This window comes from Lacerta agilis, chromosome 16, assembly GCF_009819535.1.
Source record: "Lacerta agilis isolate rLacAgi1 chromosome 16, rLacAgi1.pri, whole genome shotgun sequence".
Classification (NCBI taxonomy): Eukaryota; Metazoa; Chordata; class Lepidosauria; order Squamata; family Lacertidae; genus Lacerta; species Lacerta agilis.
The window spans coordinates 26,299,787-26,323,092 of NC_046327.1; the positions used below are offsets into that span (position 1 = coordinate 26,299,787).

General features: G+C 42.6%; 1 protein-coding gene across 1 annotated transcript in view; it reads left to right on the top strand.

Moving 5' to 3' along the window:
* Positions 1-23,306, top strand: part of SPAG17 (sperm associated antigen 17) — a 77,882-nt gene that overhangs the window by 34,643 nt on the left and 19,933 nt on the right. The window contains exons 17-34 of the mRNA XM_033173838.1: positions 741-848; positions 1,818-1,972; positions 3,584-3,774; positions 4,654-4,739; positions 5,242-5,514; positions 6,959-7,070; positions 8,481-8,621; positions 8,879-8,992; positions 9,918-10,141; positions 11,541-11,658; positions 12,877-13,316; positions 14,203-14,329; positions 16,038-16,252; positions 17,463-17,607; positions 18,517-18,671; positions 19,668-19,859; positions 21,644-21,756; positions 22,182-22,312. Of these exons, the coding sequence (XP_033029729.1) occupies positions 741-848; positions 1,818-1,972; positions 3,584-3,774; positions 4,654-4,739; positions 5,242-5,514; positions 6,959-7,070; positions 8,481-8,621; positions 8,879-8,992; positions 9,918-10,141; positions 11,541-11,658; positions 12,877-13,316; positions 14,203-14,329; positions 16,038-16,252; positions 17,463-17,607; positions 18,517-18,671; positions 19,668-19,859; positions 21,644-21,756; positions 22,182-22,312 (3,040 nt within the window). The remainder of the gene's footprint in view (positions 1-740; positions 849-1,817; positions 1,973-3,583; positions 3,775-4,653; positions 4,740-5,241; positions 5,515-6,958; positions 7,071-8,480; positions 8,622-8,878; positions 8,993-9,917; positions 10,142-11,540; positions 11,659-12,876; positions 13,317-14,202; positions 14,330-16,037; positions 16,253-17,462; positions 17,608-18,516; positions 18,672-19,667; positions 19,860-21,643; positions 21,757-22,181; positions 22,313-23,306) is intronic.

The following is a 23,306-nucleotide window of genomic DNA, read 5'->3' on the forward strand; positions in this document are numbered from 1 at the left end:
TTTCAGTTTGCTCAAATGGCTTGTGGGAAAAAAATACTAGTCAGGTCTATCTGTCACCGTGATATATGGTGCAAGTTTTTCTCATGATGTTTGAACGTCAGCTAGTATTTGTTGAAGCTGCTTCCATTGCTTTATATACGGTAATTTGAAAGATCAAGATTGCTCTTGAAGAAGAAACCCATGTTCCAAAATAGACTGAGCTGTAATAAATCCTATTAGTAGGCATTTTCAGGAACTAATTAATTCTGTTAGTACTTTTGCATTCTTTCTGGTCTCACATCTAGGTGTCCCCCCACTTTTTTACTTCTGTATTGAGTTTTTTATTGAAGGGAGAGGCAGGTGACACCTTCCATTCCAGCTTCCATTCTTAGTGGCAACTTTCTCCTTTATCTGAACAGATCCTTGCCAAGCTTACTCTGATAGATTATTTGAGAGAGAATCTATGTGATAGTTTGTGTCAGGATGGGTGTTGATGCTTGTCTGGAAGTATCTGTCCAAGTCTTCCCATTTACCAAATTAAAAATTAGTTTTGTGACTCCCAAGGCAAAAAAAAAAGGTTAGAATCATAGAACTGTAGAGTTGGAAAGGAACCGTGAGGATTATCTAGCCCAACTCCTAGCAATGCAGGAATCTCAACTGGATCATGCATGACAGATGGCCATCCAACCACTGCTTAAACCCCTGCTCTGTGGCCTTCGTTATATGTGATTAATGTTTTATACCTCTTGGTGTTTCTTAAGTTACATACAGATACAGATTCAGAATTAGTTGCCATACAGGAGACCCAGCAGCGGTGTTTGAAAGACTGGAGCTTTGCAGAACATTTTCAACCACACCTTCTCTTCCAGGTATTTTTAGTTGCTTTTTCTTCATGATGTAGAGGTGGGGAAACAGATGTAAAGCTAATGAGTGGTGTTTCTTAACCATTTGCATTTAGCAACCCTTTTAAATCTGAATTGCACGCCTTGTCACCAAAGCAGGGGAAATTGTCTTTGTATTCTGTTTTATCTTGGATATCATCATAGGTATTACTTGTTGGGAAGAGTAGAAGTGTCATTTACTGTACCCATCTTTACTTCTATGAGTGTCCTTTCCCTTGATACAAAAAATAGGTCACACAGGACTTAGTAAAAGAGATGTTCCTTCTCTTATTTACATATGAAGAACTTGCTGGGCACCTTTTTATGGGCAGAGGGGGAGTTATTCTTCCATCATAGCTCTTCTGCAATAAAATGTATTTGCATACACATGATACAATCAACCTGTCATGGAGCCCGTATATTAACTAAGATAGAGCTGGTGTCACCCGCGTGTTAATGACACTGGACCCTGAATCTCCTAATGCCAGCTCCAATGCCTTTATAGAGATATTAAACAACATTGGAAATAGGAATAGTGCCCTGTGGCACAACTGCTAGGGGGTAGACATATAATCTTCCAACAGCATTTTCTGAACCCAACCCTGTAGGTAGGAATGGAACCTTCAGGTTGCCCTGGGCAAGATAAAACAACTAACAAATTCAGTAAATTATATCAATAATAGTAACAGCCACAGCAACACCATGCCACCAACTCATGGAGACTGTGCAGGTATGCTCAATGGTATTGAAAGCTGCCGCAAGCAAGAGCAACAAGATTGCACTTTCCCTGTCCCTCTCCCGATGGTGGTCACCATCTGGGCAATCAATGTCTAGTATTAGTTACCAAAAAATGGATTATAAATACATTTTTTATGCTATAACTGTTCCCCCAACTGCCCCTTTCCCCATTGCCAGTCACTTACAAAAGTTGAGTTAATGCTTTCCTTTCATTCTCAGGTTCTTCACAATGCAATCCAGCATTACAAATGCATTGATTCTTATTATCACACTCAAGATAACTCCTTGCTGATAGTCCTTCATAACCCTATGAACCAACGTTGCCAGTTTGAAGAGTCCTGGAATGTTGCATTGCATTCTGACGTTGGATTCAGGTGAGAGGTTCTTCAGGCAATGCCTCCAAATATCCTAGAAGCCATAGGTATGGAATACAGCATGAAAAGGAGATGGTGGTGGTTCATGATGAGAATGGCAAGTGCAAGCAAGTGTAAACGGGTGCACATTGCTGTAAAAAACCCCACCCCAAAACACTTCATTTTGAATATATGGAATTGGTGGTGAGGGATAGGAATGAAGCACAGTGCAGAGCTGGATGATATGTTGACCCAGTGGGTGGCAGCTGTGAAAAAGGCAAATTCCACATTAAGGAACATGAGGAAAGGGATTGAAAATAAAGTTGCCAATGCCTTAAAGCCATTATATGGCATGACTACTCTTGGATCACAGTATTGTTCTGCTTAAAAAGCATAAAGGGACCCCTGACCATTAGGTCGAGTCGCGGACGCTCATCTCGCTCTATAGGGGTTGCGGCGCTCATCTCGCTCTATAGGCCGAGGGAGCCGGCGTTTGTCCGCAGACGGCTTCTGGGTCATGTGGCCAGCATGACTAAGCCGCTTCTGGCGAACCAGAGTAGCACACGGAAACACCGTTTACCTTCCTGCTGGAGTGGTACCTATTTATCTACTTGCACTTTGACGTGCTTTCGGACTGCTAGGATGGCAGGAGCAGGGACTGAACAACGGGAGCTCACCCCATCATGGGGATTCGAACCGCCGACCTCCTGATTGGCAAGCCCTAGGATCTGTGGTTTAGACCACAGCGCCACCCGCCTTCTGCTTAAAAAAGGTCAAGGGACCCCTGACCATTAGGTCCAGTCGTTTCCGACTCTGGGGTTGCGGTGCTCATCTCGCATTACTGGCCGAGGGAGCCGGCGTACAGCTTCTGGGCCATGTGGCCAGCATGACAAAGCTGCTTCTGGGAAACCAGAGCAGCGCATGGAAATGCCGTTTACCTTCTCGTCGGAGTGGTACCTATTTATCTACTTGCACTTTGACGCGCTTTCGAACTGCAAGGTTGGCAGGAGCTCACCCCATTGTGGGGATTCAAACCGCCGACCTTCTGATCAGCAAGCCCTAGGCTCTGTGGATATTGCAGAGTTGGAAAACATTCAGTATGGGGCAACCCAAATGATCAAGGAGCAGAAGCAACTCCCTGATGTGGAAAGGTTGCAGCATTTGGGGCTTTGTGCTCTTAAGAGTGAGAATTAATGTCCTTAACATAAAGCAATGGTGGACAAGTGAGGGAGGAAGAGAATAGCTCAGTCTGCCCTGTGCAGATGTATGGCTGACCAGCTGCCATTGCCTATGCTAGCATCTCATGTTTACATACAGCACACATCTAGCTAGTAAGCAGTTGCACACTTGCACAGTGCTGATTGAAACTCCAAAAAGTCAAGCATGCAAGTTCCCTTTCTGTCACCCCACAGCAGCCAGCAGTTTCCAGAGGTGAAACATTTCGTCAGCTGCTGTGCAGATGTGATTTAAAAAATAATAATCCACAGAGTTAATAATGCAGAAATACCGTATTTTAAAATATAAAATGCAATCTAAACTATTTAAGGGTTTTAATTCTTTCATATGAGAAGGAAAAGATGCTTGATCACTGTGTTTTCTTATCGATAATAGTAGAAATTATTTTTTTTCCAGGAATTACCTGGAATTGGTGGCTGCTTCCATAGATGAATGGATAGTAAGAGAAGAAGTAAAATACCAGGAAGAAAAGATGGCAAAAGAATTGGAAGCACTTAGGTTAGCTAAAGAGTTAGCAGAAAAAGCACCTGTCGAAGTCAAGTCCCCACCTCCTGGCAAAAAGGGTGCTGCACAGAAGAAGTCCAAATGTAAGTTTACTACATATGCCTACTCAGAGGTAAGGCCTTGTTTTGGGTGCCATAGAAGGCTTTGTTCAAGCCTACCTACAGCAGGGGAGGAGCATTTTCAGAAGGGCCACAGCTGGGGGATGGGAAAGGATAACCCCTCTTGCTGCAATTAGGCTTGGGGAGAAAACCTTTGTTTGCTTGCTGTAGAAGGGTTTTCTCCAAGCCTAATTGTTTGGAGACAGTGGTTGACTTGGATATTTTAGCTGGTGGGGGAGGGTTAACCATTCCATCCCTGGATCCACTCTCCAAGAAACTCACCCATCCCCTCCAAATTTGGTTCTAAAATGGCTAAAGTACTTTTTAAAAAAAATCTCATGGCTAGTGAGATTGGAGTATGAGAGAGGCGTTGCTGTGTGATTTGTGAGTGTGTAGTTGCAGTATGCGGTGGATGGTGATATGAAGTGTCTTTTGCCCATAGTATGTGACCGATACGTTTCTTGCTGTTATTTCTGCATCTTGGGGGTCTCCCTTTATTGACTCCTACCAGGGCTTGCACAAAAGCTCATTATTAAGAAGGAACACATTTTTATTTTAGAGCTCAAGGAACATTTGGCCCATGATCTCCATGCTTTAATGTAGCTTACAAATAAATGTTGCCAAGTTAAAATTGACGTGCCTTTAAATGATTTTTTTCAGAGTATAAGGGTGCATATGAGATGATGGAAAGAGATAGAATAATAGCCAGATTGCTTTTGCCAAATATAGGAATTTGAGCTCTACTTTTTAAGCTTTGGTGTTGCGTTCGTTCTATCGCTCTTTTAACGAAACTTCCTTGGTAGTTGGTGGTTGCTGTTGCAACATACTTTTAAAGATGCTTTATCTTTATCTCAATTCTCAAAGCTCCTGCCAAAAGTAAAGTCGACGTTTCTCCAGAACCTGTAGTTGAGAAAGAGAAAAACATTTTTGTCAGAGATGACTCTCTCAAGGTAAAAAAGGGGGGCGGGGAGAGAGGTAAAGCCTAATCCAAAAATAATTTCCTTTGTTCCAAGTGTTTTTATACACCTAAGGGTGTTTTGTTTTTGTTCCTGTTTTTATTATGCATGTTGTGTTTTTATCTTGTATATTTTTGCTGTGCACCGCCCTGAGATCTTCAGATGAAGGGCAGTATACAAATTAAATAAATGCTTAAATAAATAAAACATACTTATGGCAACAGCTGCAGTGTGATAATAGTAATGATTTTTTTGTATAAGCTGCACACACATACTTTCAGTTTGTACTGAAAAGTTTTGGAAACATTACAGGGCTTTAAATAATATATTAAAATCACTTAAAATATTGACATTTTTTAAATGGAGGGAAGGAGGATTAAACTAAAAGTAATCCAATAGTGACTCAGAAAAAGGTTGAAATGAAAAGTTTTCCATGCACTGCAAAGTGAAGACCATCATGTTAAGTTAGGCCCTGAAGTCTTAATTGTTTGGACAGGCTTGGAAGGAAGAGCAGGAGCGGCTGTTAGAGGAAGAGCGGTTGAAAGAATTAAAAAAAGCTGAGAAGAAGGAGAAACCTGGCAAGAAAAAAGGCCAGAGTAAGGAGCAAGCACCCTCTGATGAAGGAAAGGCATCCAAAAAGAAAAAAGAAAAAAAATCGCCGAACAGATCACCAGAGTCGGCCAAATCACCAGACGCTGAAGATCAGGCAAAGCTGGCTGGGCAAAGTAAACAAATCCCCCCTCCTCAACCCCCCGTGAAAGAATATGAGGTGCGTTACTCCTGTTAGGAAGCTAGTGCCTTTTTTCATATGGTGCCTGTATATCTTGTCTCAAGCTTGAGCTTTTCTGCAGAGGCAAATTATGCCTGAAGCAAATTTTACCATTCCTAAGTGTGCATTTAATGCGTTTCATGGGGTGTTTCTTTTAGTGATATACACATCAACCCCAATTCTGACATACTTTGCATCTTTTTAATGACCAAATAATGCCTTCTTTCACAAACCAGTTTTGATGTGGGCTTCAGCCCACATGAGTACAAATGAAAGCACATGCAAACAGTGCCTTTTTTTGCAGGGGTGGCTCCTCACCATGGCGACATCACAGTGGCTGTGGACCACGGAGGAGCATCCCACTGCCTTTCTCCCCCTCGGGACCATCACTTCGCTTCCAATTGTTCATTCACCTGCACCTTAGATTCTGCTCTGACAGTGGGCTACTGGTGGGGCCAGGCACAGCACATACATTTTTAACCAGCTGTTTTGTGAAAAGAAAGGGTATTGGAAAACTTGGATTTCATTTTTTAAATATATAGCGGTGGTCCAAAGGTGAACAAATACCATAGGGTAGGCCCACAACAACAGACCTCAGGTTTCTGGAACTCGGGGAGGACGAGCTACTGGTGGAGCCCAGCACACAACAGACGTTGCCTGCTGTTTTGTGAAAGTTGGGTATATCAGAAAGGGCCACAGATAGTGAGCAGGAACAAGGTGTTGCCTCCCTCTGTGGCCTCAGCTCTTCCTCTTTTTGTTGCAAACTGGCTCACTAGTCTTCATTTGCTTCTTCAGTGCATTGCTGATGACAACCCCATGGTGAAATATCTTCAGCAGCTAAGCCTCAGCCTTGAACACATCATATCCCTAAGGTGGCTTCTCAAGAAGAGCCTGGGCTGTCCCAAGTGCCTTCTTATTTGTAATCCAGAAGTATAGATTTGTATAGAAGGGTCAAAACATGGAGACGTTTCCGTCAACCTCCCAGAATCAAGGCAGCTCTCCGTGGCAGCCTATCAACAACTGCTTCTTTTTTCAAATGTGAAAATATATGAAATATCTTAATAAACCCCACAAGGTATTTTTTATATGAAAATAAAAAATATGGCCATATGCAAGAGTCAACACATACCACTTTGCGGAAGCTCTCTGTGTTGCTACAGAGGAAGGGAGGACCTTGTTCTGCACCACTTTTTCTTACAGGGGAGCCATATAGATGATAGCTATATAAAGGGCAGAGTTCACACACTTCATGGGTTTTCAAAATATTTATATTTTATTGAAATAATTTCAATTATAAAGAAATAAATTGATACAGGGGGGAAAACCACACACTTCATGAGTCACAAAATAGTGGTGGAGTTGTCTTGCTGATAGAGTATGCCAGTTTTCCTTTCCTGAAAACTTCTGTCTAATTGTACCTTTTCCTGTGACTGCTCTGTCCTAGTTTCTTGGATACAATATGGCTGAAAATCCCATTCAAGTTGCAGGGACTACCCGATATCTGTTCCCTACTGATGGAGGACAAATCCAGGCAGAAAGGATAACATTTGAAAAAGGTGATTCTTTCGCACTTGGCATTTCTATGGGTTTCTAAACATGCATTTTAGAATCAGTATTGATAAATGGTTTCACTGTTGAAGTAATAATAGTGTAGCATTGTGGTTAGCAGACTAAGCTATGAATCAGGAGCTCCTGATATGAATTTTGCCTCTGTCAAGAATTCACTAAGTAGCCATTGGTCAGCCATCTTCTCTCAGCCACCACCCAGCGGCAGAGCAAGCCGATCGGGCGCCTTGGGCAGCACACGTGCCCTGCATCCAGGGGCGGGGCCAGCCACCTGCAGGGCGGGGCCAGCTGGGGCAGGATGCTCCATAGGGCCTCCGAGGAGTCTGTCTGCCTCCTCCCACTCAGCCGCCCTACAGCTGAGGGGGAGGCGGCGGGTGGACTGTTTGGGGCAGTGTGGAGCCTGCGGGCACCCAAGCCACCGCATCACTCCCAGGAGAGACGTGTGGCTTGGGCTCGCTGCAGGCCCTGCGGTGAGTGCCACCTGGCATTTTACCATCCCACCCGGGGAGGCCTGTCTCCACCTCACCCCTCTTCCTCCGCCCCTGCCACCACCACCACCACCACCACCACCCCAGAGTGTTAGAGATTAGAGACCAGGGTTCAAATCCCACTCAGCCATGCAACTCACTGGGTGAGCGTCGGCCAGCTGCTGTCTCCTAGTCTAACTTTACCTTACAGGGTTGTTGTGAGGATAACATGGGGAGAAGGAAAACAATGTATGCCTCCTGGAGCTTGTTGGAAGAAAGGAGGAATATAAACACAATAATACTGTGGTAATAAAACTAGAGGATAATGTATGAGATATGCTTTGGTATTCCCTGATAATGAGGGGCACCATATTCTAAAATAAAACTCTGGACTAAGTTGATTAGAATCCTGGCTCTAAGGATATATTTCTATGCCTCTAGGAAAACATTTGATTGAAAGTTATGTTTTAAATGCTGCTTACATTTTACTTTTGTAAAATTAGAGAATGAATATTTTGAAGTCACATTTTAACATTTTAAATGTAATTAGAGAAGTTAATGTGGAAACAGCTCTATCTAACCTTGGGAACCAGTGCAAACCAGTTCAGCAAATACTCTAGCACAGTGTTTTTCAACCTTTTTTGGGCAAAGGCACACTTGTTTCATGAAAAAAATCACGAGGCACACCACCATTAGAAAATGTTAAAAAATTTAACTCTGTGCCTATATTGACTATATATAAAGTAATTTTCCCACGGCACACCAGGCAACATCTCGCGGCACACTAGTGTGCCACGGAACAGTGGTTGAAAAACACTGCTCTAGCAATCTGTTTTATTTAATTTTGGCCTTATTCATTCTCTGGTACCAGAAAAGCAAGTGTTCGGTGACCATTTTAATTCTGTTTATTATTTTTCTTTCCTTTTCTCCTAGGGGCAACTTTGGTCAAAGTGAAGGTAATAAAGGACAACCACTGTTTCTTCATTCATATCATAGACCCCCAAAAATGTGAACAAGAGAAAGAAACTAATGAAGAAAGAGGTGACTCCCCAGGTGAACAAGAGCCAGAGCCAGGTCAGTGTGTTAGCATCAGCTGTATATAAATAAAATGATGTGAAAAGTATGATGAGTGTTATATCACTGAAGTTTCCCTAGAAAATTAGAAAAACAAAAGTTCTAAGAAATACCAATGTTTGCTTCCCCCAGGGAGTTGGCCAAGGATTAATGTGACCTTACCTGTAGAGTTAAAAAGGCTTACCTACCCCTAAAGAGAGAAAGCAAGTCATTTTCATATTAAAAACTGGTGTTGTCTTCTTTCACTTCTTCTTTAGACAAACCAGTGAATCAATCGAAAGCTGTGAGCAAGTTTGGATCATTTTCTGCAACCTTAGAAAATGAAATCCATCTCTCCTTTAGCTGCTATGGAGCATCAGGAAAAGCAGAAGGTAAAACAAGTAAAATGAAGAAAATTATCAAATCATTTTCTAAGATCTTTGTCATATCTGTTTAATTTTTGTGCTGCTGCCCTCTGGACCTCTTGTGGAAGTGGCACACAAAGAAGGGCCTCAGCTGTTGATCACAGGGTCAGAGTCAGTTCTTATGGGGAGCGGTGGTCCTTGAGGTATTTAATGCTTTTTGGGTCCAAACCGTGTCTCTCTGGCACTTTGGACCTCACCAGAATTGAATCCTGAGCTGCGGCCTGTCTTAGAGCTTGGCCCAAGGCCTAAAACATAAACTCAGATTTGTAACCGGTGACGCAGAACAAGAGCACACCATCTCCATGAGGGGTTCTGGAAGCCTTCCGCAAGAAATACCTCTGCTCAGCCGGAGGTATATTTACAGTCCTTTATTATATACATATATACAGGTTAAAACTCAGTGTTCACGCGTCTGATCCATCGCTCTCAGATCTCGGAAGTGGGGGTTTGCAGCAGAGCAAACTGGGTAGCCCCAGTCTTCGCCTTTCCTCCCAGCGCTTCCAGCCCCATAGCTCTTATGTGGAAGGGACAGGCACCCCCTCTCCATCAGTCCCTGAGCTGAGCTGTTGCTAAGGGTCTTTGCTTGCATCGGAGGCCCCCTCCTCCTCTGGGTTCCCTTCCATTAACTCTTTCTCTCCTGTCTCTCTCCCTTCCTGCCTGCCGCTTTCTAGAGGCTCTTGCCTACTCAGCTCTGACCCCTCCCTCTGCTCCAGGCCGTTCCCTGGCAGACCCGTGACACCTTAGGTATCTAGTTGTATTTCAACTTTCTTCTTTTGTCTTTAAACAAACATTTTGAAAAATAATATTTTCCCCAAGTTTTCCTAAATACACAAGAAATTTACATGTCTGTGACATTCTTCTATTTCATACAAACCATTTTGTTCCCCTGCAGAAGAAACTGATCCAAATTTAGCGACCGTTTTGACTATCCCTTCCGTAAATGTGCCCACTTCCGCTTTGGTTACCTCGCCTGTTTCTACTCCTGCTACTACAACTACAGGAAAGACTAAGCCTTCTAAAGAAAAACCAGGCAAAAACTTATCAGCTGCCAAAATGAGCTCCCGTCTCACAGTGACTGGCTCGCCAGATGACTCTTCAAAGCAAGATGAGAAAAAGGTGTTGCTGTATTTCCTACTAAGTATGGTTCCTGAGCCTTGAGGGAATGTATATCATTGCCATAGTACACTGAGTGGTAAATGACCCCTGGATGGTTAAGTCCATTCAAAGGCAACTATGGGGTTGTGGCGCTTTTCTCGTTTTCAGGCCGAGGGAGCCAGTGTTTGTCCACAGACAGCTTTCTAGGTCATGTGGCCAGCATGACTAAACCGCTACTGGCGCATGGAGGATGCGGGTGGCGCTGTGGTCTAAACCACTGAGCCTCTTGGGCTTGCTGATTGGAAGGTTGGCAGTTCGAATCCCCGCAACAGAGTGAGCTCCCGTTGCTCTGTTCCAGCTCCTGCCAACCTAGCAGTTTGAAAACACGCCAGTGCAAGTAGATAAATAGGTACTGCTGTTGCAGGAAGTTTCTGTGCGCTCTGGTTTCTGTCACAGTGTCCCATTGTGCCAGAAGCAGTTTAGTCATGCTGGCCACATGACCCAGAAAGCTGTCTGCGGACAAACACCGGCTCCCTCGGCCTGAAAGCGAGATGAGCACCGCAACCCCATAGTCGCCTTTGACTGGACTTAACCGTCCAGGAGTCCTTAACCTTTTTGCCTTTTACACTGAGCGGTGATCACAAATGTGACCGTACATTATCACCTTGTAGAAGGCGTGTGGTGGAATTCTGACCTGTTTTGGAATATGTCACCTACAGTTCCATTCTCCTTGAGGAGAATGGAGGAGAAGATTGCCCTGTCTACCACTGATCCAGGTCAGGGAAAGGCAAAATATGCTGTCGGAGACATTCCCCAGCACAGGAACTAGAGCTGTAACCCCTTAATCTCACAAGGGCTGTCCTATGGAAATATGTTGTCATCACAATGCTATCTTCCCATGTAAACATTTAAATTTAAAGCTGGCATGCCAAGCCAGAGAAGCCAGTCACCAGCCCTGGAGGAGAAAAGATTCTACTGGTGCTGGCAATGGGGAAGGCAGATTCCTAGGAGAAGAGGGAGATGTGTGTTGTGATTTGCTTTTTGTTTTTTAAGGACACTGTAGGTATTGGATAGCATAACCACCTTCTTTGTAAAACAGGATTTGTATCTAATGCAGCAGTAGTTTATGCCAAAAGAATCTAAACACTGTGGCGATCTGTTCCTCAAAATGATTAATGATTTTCTCTACTGACTGCATTTTAAAACTTTTATTTAAACACAGGCAAAGAATTGTAAGCAAACATGTTTTCAATTATATTATGGCCAATTATATTATTTGCCAGTGAGATGATATCCTAGCCTACAATGTATGTGAATGTACAGTATTCATATCAGCCTATTATATAGTAGCTCCTTCAGTAATTATGGAGAGCTAAATATTTTTAGAAATGCTATTTTCTGTGTCTCTTTCATTCTCTAGGTAGATGTAGACGAGTTGATCCAAACGCAAACTATTCCAGATACCCGTGTTTTCAATAGTTTGAATGTGTCCTGTCCCAATGGATTGGTACTAACCTTTCTTGGACAAAAATTCACAGGTTAGTGCTGATCATTGTTACGTGAGCACAACATTCTTTTGCAAAAGTATTCATTTTGAAGGCATTCTGAATCCAGGTGGAGATGGGTGGGAACTGAGGGCTGATGTCTGGTGCCATATAATGCCATGATGGAGCTTGTTGGAAGGGAAGTGTTGCAAATACTTGCTGTGTATTGCTTTCCAACATCTGCTGCAACTGCATAAGCGAGGGTGGAGGTGGGGGATAGAAGCAGATGTGGTAACAATGACGACATGAGGTTGGTGGGACTGCTGAATGGTGTGACATATAGGTCTGAAGGGAGAACAGTTTTTTAGGACTGTATGCCAGTGGTGGGTGGAGCCAGGGGAAGTGGGTGGAGCAATGGGTGTGACCCTTACCTTTGTACAATAGGTAGGAATGCAAAGATCTGTCAATTTTTGTTGCCCCGGTTTCTCATTTTCCCATTTTTAAATTAAATTATCCACATTTTGTAGCAATTGGCAGGTTGTTGTTGTTGTTGTTTTTAATCCATCACCGTTTTAGTGCAAAATTCTCCCAATAAACACATTTTAAATGCAGTTTTGACTAATGTACTGATACTTTTAGGGCCAAAATAAATATGACTGCAGGCAAAAGCACTCTAGGAGGAAACAGAACAGGACCAGAGAGGGAGCCTGAGTAGGAGGCATGGCCTGCAGATTGTCCCAAGGTTCAGATAGAAAGGCCTCATCTTTGTCCTAGAATGATGAAACTGGAGCAGAAATACTGATACTTTTAGTGCCAAAATAAATATGACTGCAGCAGTTGTGTGTATTTAAACACAAAATGTCCTGATCATGTAGACAGAGGTGACAAGTGTTTGATTTTTGAAAGAGGTGCTTAGATAAGGAATGCAGAACCCTCTTCCACCAGTAGACTTCTTATAGCTGGGGCTGGGAGGATGTAATCTACAGGGTGGGTTTTGCACTGTCCCCCATATGTCCATTTTTGCTATTAATCTTAGATTCCCCTCACTTTTCTACATGATTTTTGTGGTTCCATGTTTAAGTAAGTAGAACTACTGTCATCCATAGTGGCTCTCAGTCTAAATTGGGTGTAACATCTGGACAGTATCTATCTTGAAGTCATTCATTTACCACCCTGATATTTTGGCATATATTAGTTAGCTCCATAGTTTGCATATGACACTTGCTAATAATTATTACCTGCTAATGGGCATCATGTTTTGATCCGTGAAAGCAGAAGAAAAGGGAAACAAGGCCAAGAATGAAGATGAAGGAAGCAAAATAGACGAAGCTAAATTGGACGAGGGCAAAATTGATGAAATTAAGACACAAGAAGCCAAAGAAGAGCAAGTGAAGGCCCATGAAACCATAGCAAGCAAGACCAAAGGAAATGAAGACAAGGCAGATGAAGTCAAGCCGCCTGATGAATCTGTGGCAGATGATACCTTAAAGGATGAGGCCAATGAAGGCAAGGCTGAGGCTGAAACAGAGGAGGACCGTGCGAACAAAGCCAGGGAATCTATTTTTGAGATATTTACTAGGCAGAGTTATCCCCAAAGGGTGAAGCATTCACAGCTGCAAAAAGCAGTGAAGAACCCAATAGATCAGGAAGTGTCTAGAGTTACTACGAGACAAGGAACTGTCATAAAGTACATGTTGGATGGATCCACTCAGGTATGCTAACAAAAATCATTTGGCATTGGCTTAGATTCAGTTTTATTGTTTATTTCCAGATGTGATGGTTACCGCAGCACAAAATCCTCCTTCTTTATTTCCCATCGGCTGTACATATTTCAATTCCTGCTTAGACTTTTATTTAACTATAACATATTCCCAAAATGCCAAGTAGAGTTACTCTTCACTTTGTCAGCCCACAAAAAGCATTAGTTATAAATCAATATTCCACAAATACAACTTATACCTCCTGCAGTTTTACGTGCCCAAAAGTCTGGCTGGTGATGGTAAATGAGAAATCCTCTTCAGCTGCAGCATTCTGAGTTCTTTCTCTCTTTGCTCATGTGGGTACAAGTGAGTCAGTGCGCTTAGCAAATGTTCCTAGCCTTTAGGTCATTCCTTAATTCAAAATATAACCCCTGTTAAGAATTACTTTCAGCCAGGGGTCTGTTGCTATTGTATTTATCTATACAGTGGTACCTCGGGTTACAAACACTCCGCTAACCTGGAAGTAGTACCTAGGGTTACGAACTTTGCACCAAGATGAGAACAGAAATTGCGCGCTGGCAGCACAGCGGCAGCGGGAGGCCCCATTAGCTAAAGTGGTACCTCAGGTTAAGACGGTTTCAAGTTAAGAACGGACCTCCGGAACGAATTAAGTTCGTAGCCAACTTAACCGTCACTGTATCAGTGTCCCCCCCCCAAAAAAAAATCTTCCTGAGCTAGTTCCTCCCATATTTGAGCATTTTAGGCTGTAATCCTATTACTTGTGAGTAAGTCCCATTGAGTTAATTGAGACTTACTTCGGATTGCCCTGATCGTTTTATTTGCTGAGTGTAAATGTCATTGAATGTAAGGATTTTAACACTGTTTTTTTCTTCCCTAGATACTGTTTGCTGATGGCACAGTGATCAGAAGCCCTGATTCTGGTCCTGTTTTACCACCTCCACCTCCTGCAAGTACACCACATACAGAGGCCACGCCTCCTCCTGATACAAGCACCAAGAAATCTAGTAGGTGGTCAGGGGGCTGAGTAATCTGAAACTTTTATTGTCTGATTCGTGTTTTATGTTCCCACATACTTTACCATTTGGTCTGATACCAAGATGGCAATCACAATTCAAAATGGTATAAATCTCGCTCTTCTTTTTTTAAGCATGACTATGAGACAAATGTTGCACTCACTCTGTAGGCCTTTAGGTAAATAGACACTCTTTGCTCTCTAAGAGTGTGTGAATGAATTAATTGCTGCTCGCATTTATCCAAAGACATTCATATATCATGAGTGTAAAGTATAACTCTATATTCTCTATCTTACTTTTCTGTGCAATAAACCACTCTTTCATTTAGATATTGTGTGTGGAGTCCTTTTATTGGGTATAAGGAGTGGTAAATGAAAGTATAAACATGCATCCGAAACCAGGAAGATCAAGTATTTTTAAAAGATTGGACTAAATGTTTAATTTATTTAAAAGAACACTGTAAACAGTTAAAATCATTGGCAGGGATGTAATGACACTTGTAATGTTGAATTAACTATGGTAACTATGGACATACAACAGGCCGACAATGGTAAAAGATGCAGTAAATTTAATATTAAATATGGAACCCATGGAGGGAGGGAAGGAGGTCTGAAGGTTCAAAAGAACCTTTTATTTTAATGTTTGAAATGGTTAAAGTTAAAATATATAAAATTGTGAAAAACCAATTAAAGAAATGAAAGTATCAACATGCGTTTAGACAATGCATGTTTCTTCTTCTAAGGAAACTATTTCTGTTCCTCTTAGGAGGGTGGTTTGGATTTTAATGTAGGGTGGGCATGTATTTAATCTAGACCAGGCATGTCCAACAGGTAGATCGTGATCTACTGGTAGATCACTGGATGTCTGTGGTAGATCACCGGTAGATCAGTGGCTCCCCCCAAAGAAGCTAAAAAACTTTGGCTCCCCTAAAAAAAAGCTCAACATCTTTGCCCTGCACCCCTAAAATGACCTTAACCACCAAAAACAGGGCTTTCCTTCCTTTAAAAAGCTCAATGTTGCTTTCCTCCTCCCTAAAGAAGCTCAACAACTTTTACGTGAACCCCCCAAAACAGGGCTTTCCTTCCTAAAAAAAAGCTCAACAACTTTGACCTGAACGCCCCAAAAGGGGGTAGATCACTGTCAGTTTTTAAACTCTGTGAGTAGATTGCAGTCTCTTAGAAGTTGGACACCCCTGATCTATACATGCACTTGTAACAACAGATCATATTGAAAGGCACAGGCTGAGCTTTAATCCTTGGCAAGTGGAAGGACTGGGAAAGCCCATCCCTTAAGACCCCTTGCAAGCCTATCTCTTGTCAGTAGGGTCTCTTGAAACCTCAAGTTAAAAATGTTGGGTCAGCAGCTGACTGAGAAGGATTGTCGTGAGCATGCTCTTAGGAGCAGCCTCAGCATTCATCTCTCTGTTCTTGGGACTAGCTGTGGAATAGAGAAGACCAGTTCTGTCCTCAGACAAGGCCAGCCCAAGAGCAGCAAGGAAGAAATAAGTCTTCCAGACTTCAGGGTTCCTGCCTGTCATTCTGTGTAGGATTTTTTTCCATCAGGGGAGAGGTTAATGGAAAATTAAATTTTGACCACACAGAAGGTTGTGGTGGTGGCAGCAGCAGTGATGATGATTATATAGTGCTGTTGGTGTATTTAAGTGATCCTAATTTTTCTTCTTCTTCTTCTTCTCCTCTAGGAAAAGGTACCAAAGGTGCTCCTGCACTAAAAGTTGAAGCAGCTGAAGTCGCTGCTCAGGATCACCCATTAGATACGGAACAATCCCCAGATGCCCTGGCAGGCACCTGGATAACCACTACCCCATTAGGCATTCAGATAGGCACCAAGGGATCAGAGAGGCTGGACCTGAAGCCGCTGTTGGCCTACCAGGCCACCGACCCAGTTACTGGAACGGTAATCAGCCATGGCTTTGTCATAACTCCAAGTGGCACAACAATCACATGCTACTTTTGTTTCTCTATAGTTCTTTCATAGTAAGGATACGACATTCTTTTAATAAAAGGGTGTGAGGAGCAAGCTCGCACCTGCAAAATACGTAATGCAGCCATACCTCGGAAGTCGAACGGAATCCATTCCGGAAGTCCATTCGACTTCCAAAACATTTGGAAGCCAAAGCGCAGTTTCTGATTGGCTGCAGGAAGCCCCGTCGGATGTTCGGCTTCCAAAAATAGTTTGCAAAGCGGAACACTCACTTCCGCGTTTGTGGCGTTGGGGAGCCAAAACGTTCTAGAACTAAGCTGTTTGAAAACCAAGGTACGACTGTAAAATGTTCTGATTTCATGTTCAGGATTAATCCACCGATAAAACTTCATCAGTATTCTTCTATTGGCGTGTATAGGGTTTAAGGGAAGCGTAGTACCTCTGGTGGGGGACCTGCTGCATTCTTTCTTGGGTAGTTTGTCCTCCTTTGGTCCCCACCCTGCACTCAGCTCTCACCTGTGGCTCCTAGAAGCTGTCAGCATGTGATAGCGGCCATGCCCTGGAAATGACTTTGACTGGCCAGCTAAACCTGGCGAGGGCAGCCAATGGGCCTCAAACCCTCGGTGACTTAAGAACTTATCCTGTATGCGAAGACAGGCACTTGCAGATTGAGCAGATGAGACTAATAGTAGCTCCAATGGTCAAGAAGGCAGTTTCTGCACCTGCTGTAGAGGGAAGTGAGGGGCAGATGGGGCTCGTCAACCTGGGAAGGTAAGCCCATCTAAGAGAAGGAAAACTCTGATCCTAAACCTCTGCTGCCTTGCGAGATATCTTCAGGAGAAGGAAAGGCTATGGAGTAAAGTAAACCCCATACAAATCTAGAGTAGTGTTGGATGGTGCCTTGTACACCTCCTTCCGGCAATTCCTGCAGCCAAGCTGGTGCCAAACTTATTGCTCTGGACCACATCAGTGAGGCCAAGAGGGGGTCCTTATTGCCTGGGCAACACAGGACCTCCGTACACACTGGCCAGGCTTGTGCCCAAGGGAGGTCACTTCAGTGTTGCTGGTGCAGCAGTTTGACTTCACCCCAGTGGCACCCTCAATTGCCTCTTGGGACAGATGGATGCCAACAACAAACCTTCTATCTAAAAAACAAAAACAAAAAACCCTTCTATTTCTCCAGGTAATGACTATAAGGGAAGATATGGTCGTTGTGGTGGAGAAAAGCGATGGTTCCAGAATAGTAGATCATGCTGATGGCACCAGAATAACCACTTTCTTCCAAGAGTGTGTTGAAATGGTTGAGTCCACTGACAGTGAAGAAACAGGTATGAGTATGATTCTCGTATAGCCCTTTTTCGTTGCAAAAAAGACAAAGGTGGGACCGTTTACATTCCTTTGTTTTCAGTTGCCTATTACTTTATCATTTCCACAAGGAGAAATTCATTTACACCGATTGAAGAAGCTATTTTGAATAATTGCATTCAGCTGATTTTAGTTATTCATCCTCTGAATCCTGGTGATGGACCAGAGTCCTCTGTAGTCAACAAGAAATGTGTCCTATGTTTTTGTTCTCAAAAGATTAAATACATCTTTAAACAGATTGATACTTGTGACAGTTATTGTGATGACCAGAGAACAAAGTTATATTTGCCACAAGCAGAATCTTCCATCTTACGTAGGGAAGTCTGAATAACCTCATCCTCAATATAGTAAGATGCAGGCATTTAGATGATTTCTTACAGACCTTTTGCACCAAGAATAGTGCTTAAATAAGCAGTTGCTCTCAGTCAGGTGTTGCTAATTGCTGGTAATGCATCAGATAATACTTTTGAATCTTGAACAGAATTTAATTTATTCTTTCATCTTGCCAAATGTATTGAATTCTGGTATTCTCTCAAAGCAGGGAGGGATTCATCATGCAATGAGGTTTGTCCAAAATCCTGGAAGGTGCTAAAGATATCAGAGCAGAATCAGCAGAACAATATGGTTGAAACAGCTACTGCTGTGTATAGAAACCAAATTTATTGAAGTGTATTTGTCAGAAAGTATTCAATTGGCAGAAAGTGTTATAAATCTGAGCTCCAAGGATACAATGGCAAGTTTAATAGTAAATGACAAGAGTTTTGAAGCCATTATTGTGAGAAATAACATTGTTCTGCCACTCATCCTAGGCTTTGTCACGGTTCACAGTATAAATGCTCTTCTGAAGTTTGTTGACCTGGTTTTATTCCTAGACACTGAGCCCCAAACCATCACAAGGAAAGTGAAATGCATGCGTGTAGAAAATCCAGATTTTGCAACGATCATAACAAATTGTGAGGACAGTTCGTGTTGTGCCATCTTTGCTGATGGAACCTCGATTATATCAAAGCCTGAAGGAACATACCAAGTGAGTCTACAATTAAAAATGTATGCTGAGATACTATTATTATTATTATTATTATTAAATTTCTACATCACCATTCTACCTGCTGCCTCATGGAACTTGTTCAGGAGAAGAAAGGGCTAAGGTGTAAACCCTACACAAATCTGGAGTGGCATCTCTAAGGTGGTTGGATGCTGCCTTGTGGGCCTCTTCCTGGCAACTCCTGCAGCCAACCCTTTCTCCTTTTTGATCGAATGGTGATTCTGGATCACAACTAGGATTGTCTTCAGTATCACTTGATGCTCTTGCTCTCATTCTGAAAAGATATCTATCCATATTTTGCAAATAAAAATTATTTTTATACTATACTATACTATACTGAAATGTTTCAATGTTTGTCCTTGAATCTTCGTGCCACACTTGCCACCCTCTCTCCTCGCCACACCATTGTGGCACACACCCTTTGAGAACCACCAGCCTAACTCCTTAAGTTACAATGTCCATTTTGTGCCCCATTATTCCCATGCCCCAGATTTCCAGTTATGCCATGTTTAATATGAAATTGATAAATGTCAGTATTCTAATACAGCTCTCAAAGCTGCTAAGATTCAGTGGTTACCAAACTTGGCCCTCCAGCTGTTTTGGGACTACAGTTCCCATCATCCCTGGCCACTGGTCCTGTTAGCTAGGGATGATGGGAGTTGTAGTCCCAAAACAGCTGGAAGGCCAAGTTTGGCCATCACTGCGCTAAGTTAACTGTTAATGAATGGCAAGCAGGAAGAGGTACATGAAAAGTAGTCAAGCATAAAGGGATGGACTGCAGTCTGTTTTCAAACTAAATAGAAAATTATTTCCAGTAGCACCTTAGAGACCAACTGAGTTTGTTCTTGGTATGAGCTTTCGTGTGCATGCACACTTCTTCAGATAGTTTGTTTTCAAACTAATTCATCCTGCATTCCATAATGCTTACATTGATTAGTAAATTTATGAGTGGCTGAATCTCCTCTATTATTGTGGTAGATACTGCCCATGAACAAAGGCTGCCTCTTCGTCGATGAAGATTGTTGTGCAGTTTACTCTCCAGAAGCATTTGAAAAAAGTTCATGTGATCTTGTATCCAGTTTTGAGGAGCAGCAGGCAGGGAAATACGTTATGAAACACAACTCCAGTATTGCCTGTGAGGTGATGGACCACGCAGGAAACATTTTTAAGGTAACAGTTTGTTCTGGAGTTCATTGTGTGGATTTGTTTTACAAGGTTTGGTTTTAAATTGGGTTGTAATTATTTGAAATATATCATTTGGCTTTTAATTTATTAAGATAAATTTAAAGAGCCTCCAGCTACGATAGTTTGCTTCCAGCTCCTTCTCTGACATGACTCTGAGAAGAACATTGGAAGCACTTTCTTCTCTTTTCAACTGATTGCGCTTTGCACTTTGTTCAAAGCCAGAAATACTAGTCAATGCCAGGTGTGGTTTATGTTTGTGTGTTTGGTTTTTTTTATATCAATCTCATTTATTGGCATTTTTAAAAAGTGCATCGTATACATGGATCAGAACACAACACAGTTAATGAAACATAGTTGGAGATTATTTGTTGTTGTTGTTCAGTCATTCAGTCGTGTCCGACTCTTCATGACCCCATGGACCAGAGCACACCAGGCACGCCTATCTTTCACTGCCTCCCGCAGAGAGCCAGTGTGGTGTAGTGGTTAAGAGCGGTAGACTCGTAATCTGGGGAACCGGGTTCGCGTCTCCGCTCCTCCACATGCAGCTGCTGGGTGACCTTGGGCTAAGTCACACTTCTTTGACGTCTCTCAGCCCCACTCACCTCACAGAGTGTTTGTTGTGGGGGAGGAAGGGAAAGGAGAATGTTAGCCGCTTTGAGACTCCTTCGGGTAGTGAAAAGCGGGATATCAAATCCAAACTCTTCTTCTTCTTCTTCATGCTAGTCACTTCGAGAACACTGTCCAACCATCTCATCTTCTGTCATCCCCTTCTCCTTGTGCCCTCCATCTTTTCCAACATCAGGGTCTTTTCTAGGGAGTGTTCTCTTCTCATGAGGTAGCCAAAGTACTGGAGCCTCAACTTCAGGATCAGTCCTTCCAGTGAGCACTCAGGGCTGATTTTCTTTAATGATTGATAAGTTTGATCTTTTTGCAGTCCATGGGACTCTCAAGAGTCTCCTCCAGCACCATAATTCAAAATAGTTGGAGATACTTTAGGATAAAACTGTCCAGACATCATGAGGTATGAAGATGGCTCTTAGGACCTACGGTGATGTCATTTTATGGCGTCACTCAGAAATCTTGCCACATTCTCCACAATGTCATTACTACAATTGTTGAGCAGATAAGAAGTGCAGCTGGGATGAACAGATTCCCTCTGTCAAAGAAGAAACGGGTGATAGCCAGAGCTATCTTTTTTAGGGCTCCTGTATAAACCATGCCAGATTATCTGGTGAAAGCGAGAGAAAGATGAGAATGATGTCACCGCTTCAAATGAAGCAATTAAGAGGCTTTAAAGTAGAGTTGAGCAAAATGTTCATGAAAACATATGTTCAGCAGATGTCCCCCACCCCTCTTTCTTTCTTTCTTTCTTTCTTTCTTTCTTTCTTTCTTTCTTTCTTTCTCCCTCTCTCTCTGCATTGGTTTTGTGCAGTTAGTCTCAGTTGTACACTTTTGCCCCTGTTTGAAGACCACCCCAAAATATCACCCAATGGATGACGGGGGCGGGGCTTAAAGCATTACAGAAGTGTTTGAACAACGTCATCATTGCCCTTCAACTCAGTCTTTAAGTTAAATGATCCCAGCCCTTTAAATTTAAATAGATTATTGTAACAGGTGAGGCTTCAGAGAAAGAGACAAGACTTGGATGCAATGAAATAGGTAGCTCCTCCCTACAGTTTCAGGTGGAAATAACCTCTGTATACATAATGCCAAAGATTTGAGTGCCCAGAACTATAGTTACGGCCAAGTCACTTTGCTTTTTATTGCAGGTCATGGCTGATGGCAGCACCTCTGAATTCATTGCTAATATTGATGCTGATGGAAAGGAATCAGAGATCACAGAAATTAAATTGCCAGTCATATATGGGGAACATGCACCCAGGTATGAAATCAATAAATGTTGCCTATTGTGTGGTTTATAGAGCCAGCTGCCAGATTTTAACTATTGCTTCTTCTTCTTTTTTTTCTTTTTTTTGTCTTTTGGATAAATGGCCTATTTACACATATATGCAGCCTGAGCCAACGATTTAAACTATTGCTTGATGTTTCCTTGGTTCTCTTTTATTTCTCACCACATTTGTTGTGCCATATCTGCCCCTCCTTCGTTGTTCTACATTGTGAAGATCCAATGGTTTTTTTAAAAAAGCAATGCATATGAAGCAACTAAGTCAATTTTGCATGGTTTCTAGGGGAAATTATAGTAGCCCAGTTTTCACTTTTCATTCATTCTTCTACTGTTCTGGTTTTGTTCGTTATATACTTTGCTTGAACTTCAAATTGACCAGATGTGTGGGGTTGATGATTTAGATTCTTCATTGTGTATGCTGATGGCTCAGGGACTGAACTCCTCCGTACCAGGGATGCGGAGGCATACCTGACAGATGCTTATGGTGATCCAGTTACAGCAGTTGTACAAGAGCCAATACAAGAGTGCCCAGGTAGGAGCACAGTCCTCCATTCAGATCAGTCTTGTTTTGATGATGGTGATGATGATAAATTTAGTATTTATACCCCACCTATCTGGCTGGGTTTTCCCAACCACTCTGGGCAGCTCCCAACTGAATATTATAAACATGATAAAACATCAAACATAAAAAACTTCCCTTAACAGGATTGCTTTCAGATGTTTTCTAAAAGCCAGGTAGTTGTTTATTTCCTTGACATCTGATGGGAGGGCATTCCACAGGGTGGGTGCCGCTACCGAGAAGGCCCTCTGCCTGGTTCCCTGTAGCCTCAGTTCTCGTTAGATACCTCCCATGTGACCAATGTTAGCCAAGCACATGAGAACTACTGGAGAACTCTCTAGAATTCAGTTACCAACCAATCAAATTTAACCACATTTTAACGCATACAAGCATTTACAATTTCAGTGAATTAAATTGCTATACTTAACAATTTCCCCACCATCAGTTGGCTTTTTGGAGGTGGGCACATCCTACCACACAATTTCAGACATTCAAAGAACAACATTCTGTTCCTGGGAAAGTCTACTTTCCCCAGGTGTATCATCTATTTGGTATTGTGAATGTGGCAAAGCAAAACTCTTCATCACAGCCGTTTCTTGCTATCTTGTGTTTTTTTTGTCTAGACTTACATCATTGTTGTTGTTGTTGTTGTTTTGTTGTTGTTGTTATATTTATACCCCGCCAATCTGGGTGGGTTTCCCCAGCTACTCTGGGCGGCTTACAAGATATCTATAAACAAAATAAAAGCATCAATCCTTAAAAGCTTCCCTAAGCAGGGCTGCCTTCAGATGTCTTCTAAAAGTCAGATAGTTGTTTATTTCCTTGACATCTGATGGGAGGGCATTCCACAGGGAGGGTACCACTACTGAGAAGACCCTCTGCTTGGTTCCCTGTAACTTTGCTTCTTCCAGTGAGGGAACCGCCAGAAGGCCCTCGGAGCTGGACCTCAGTGTCCGACGTGGCTTCC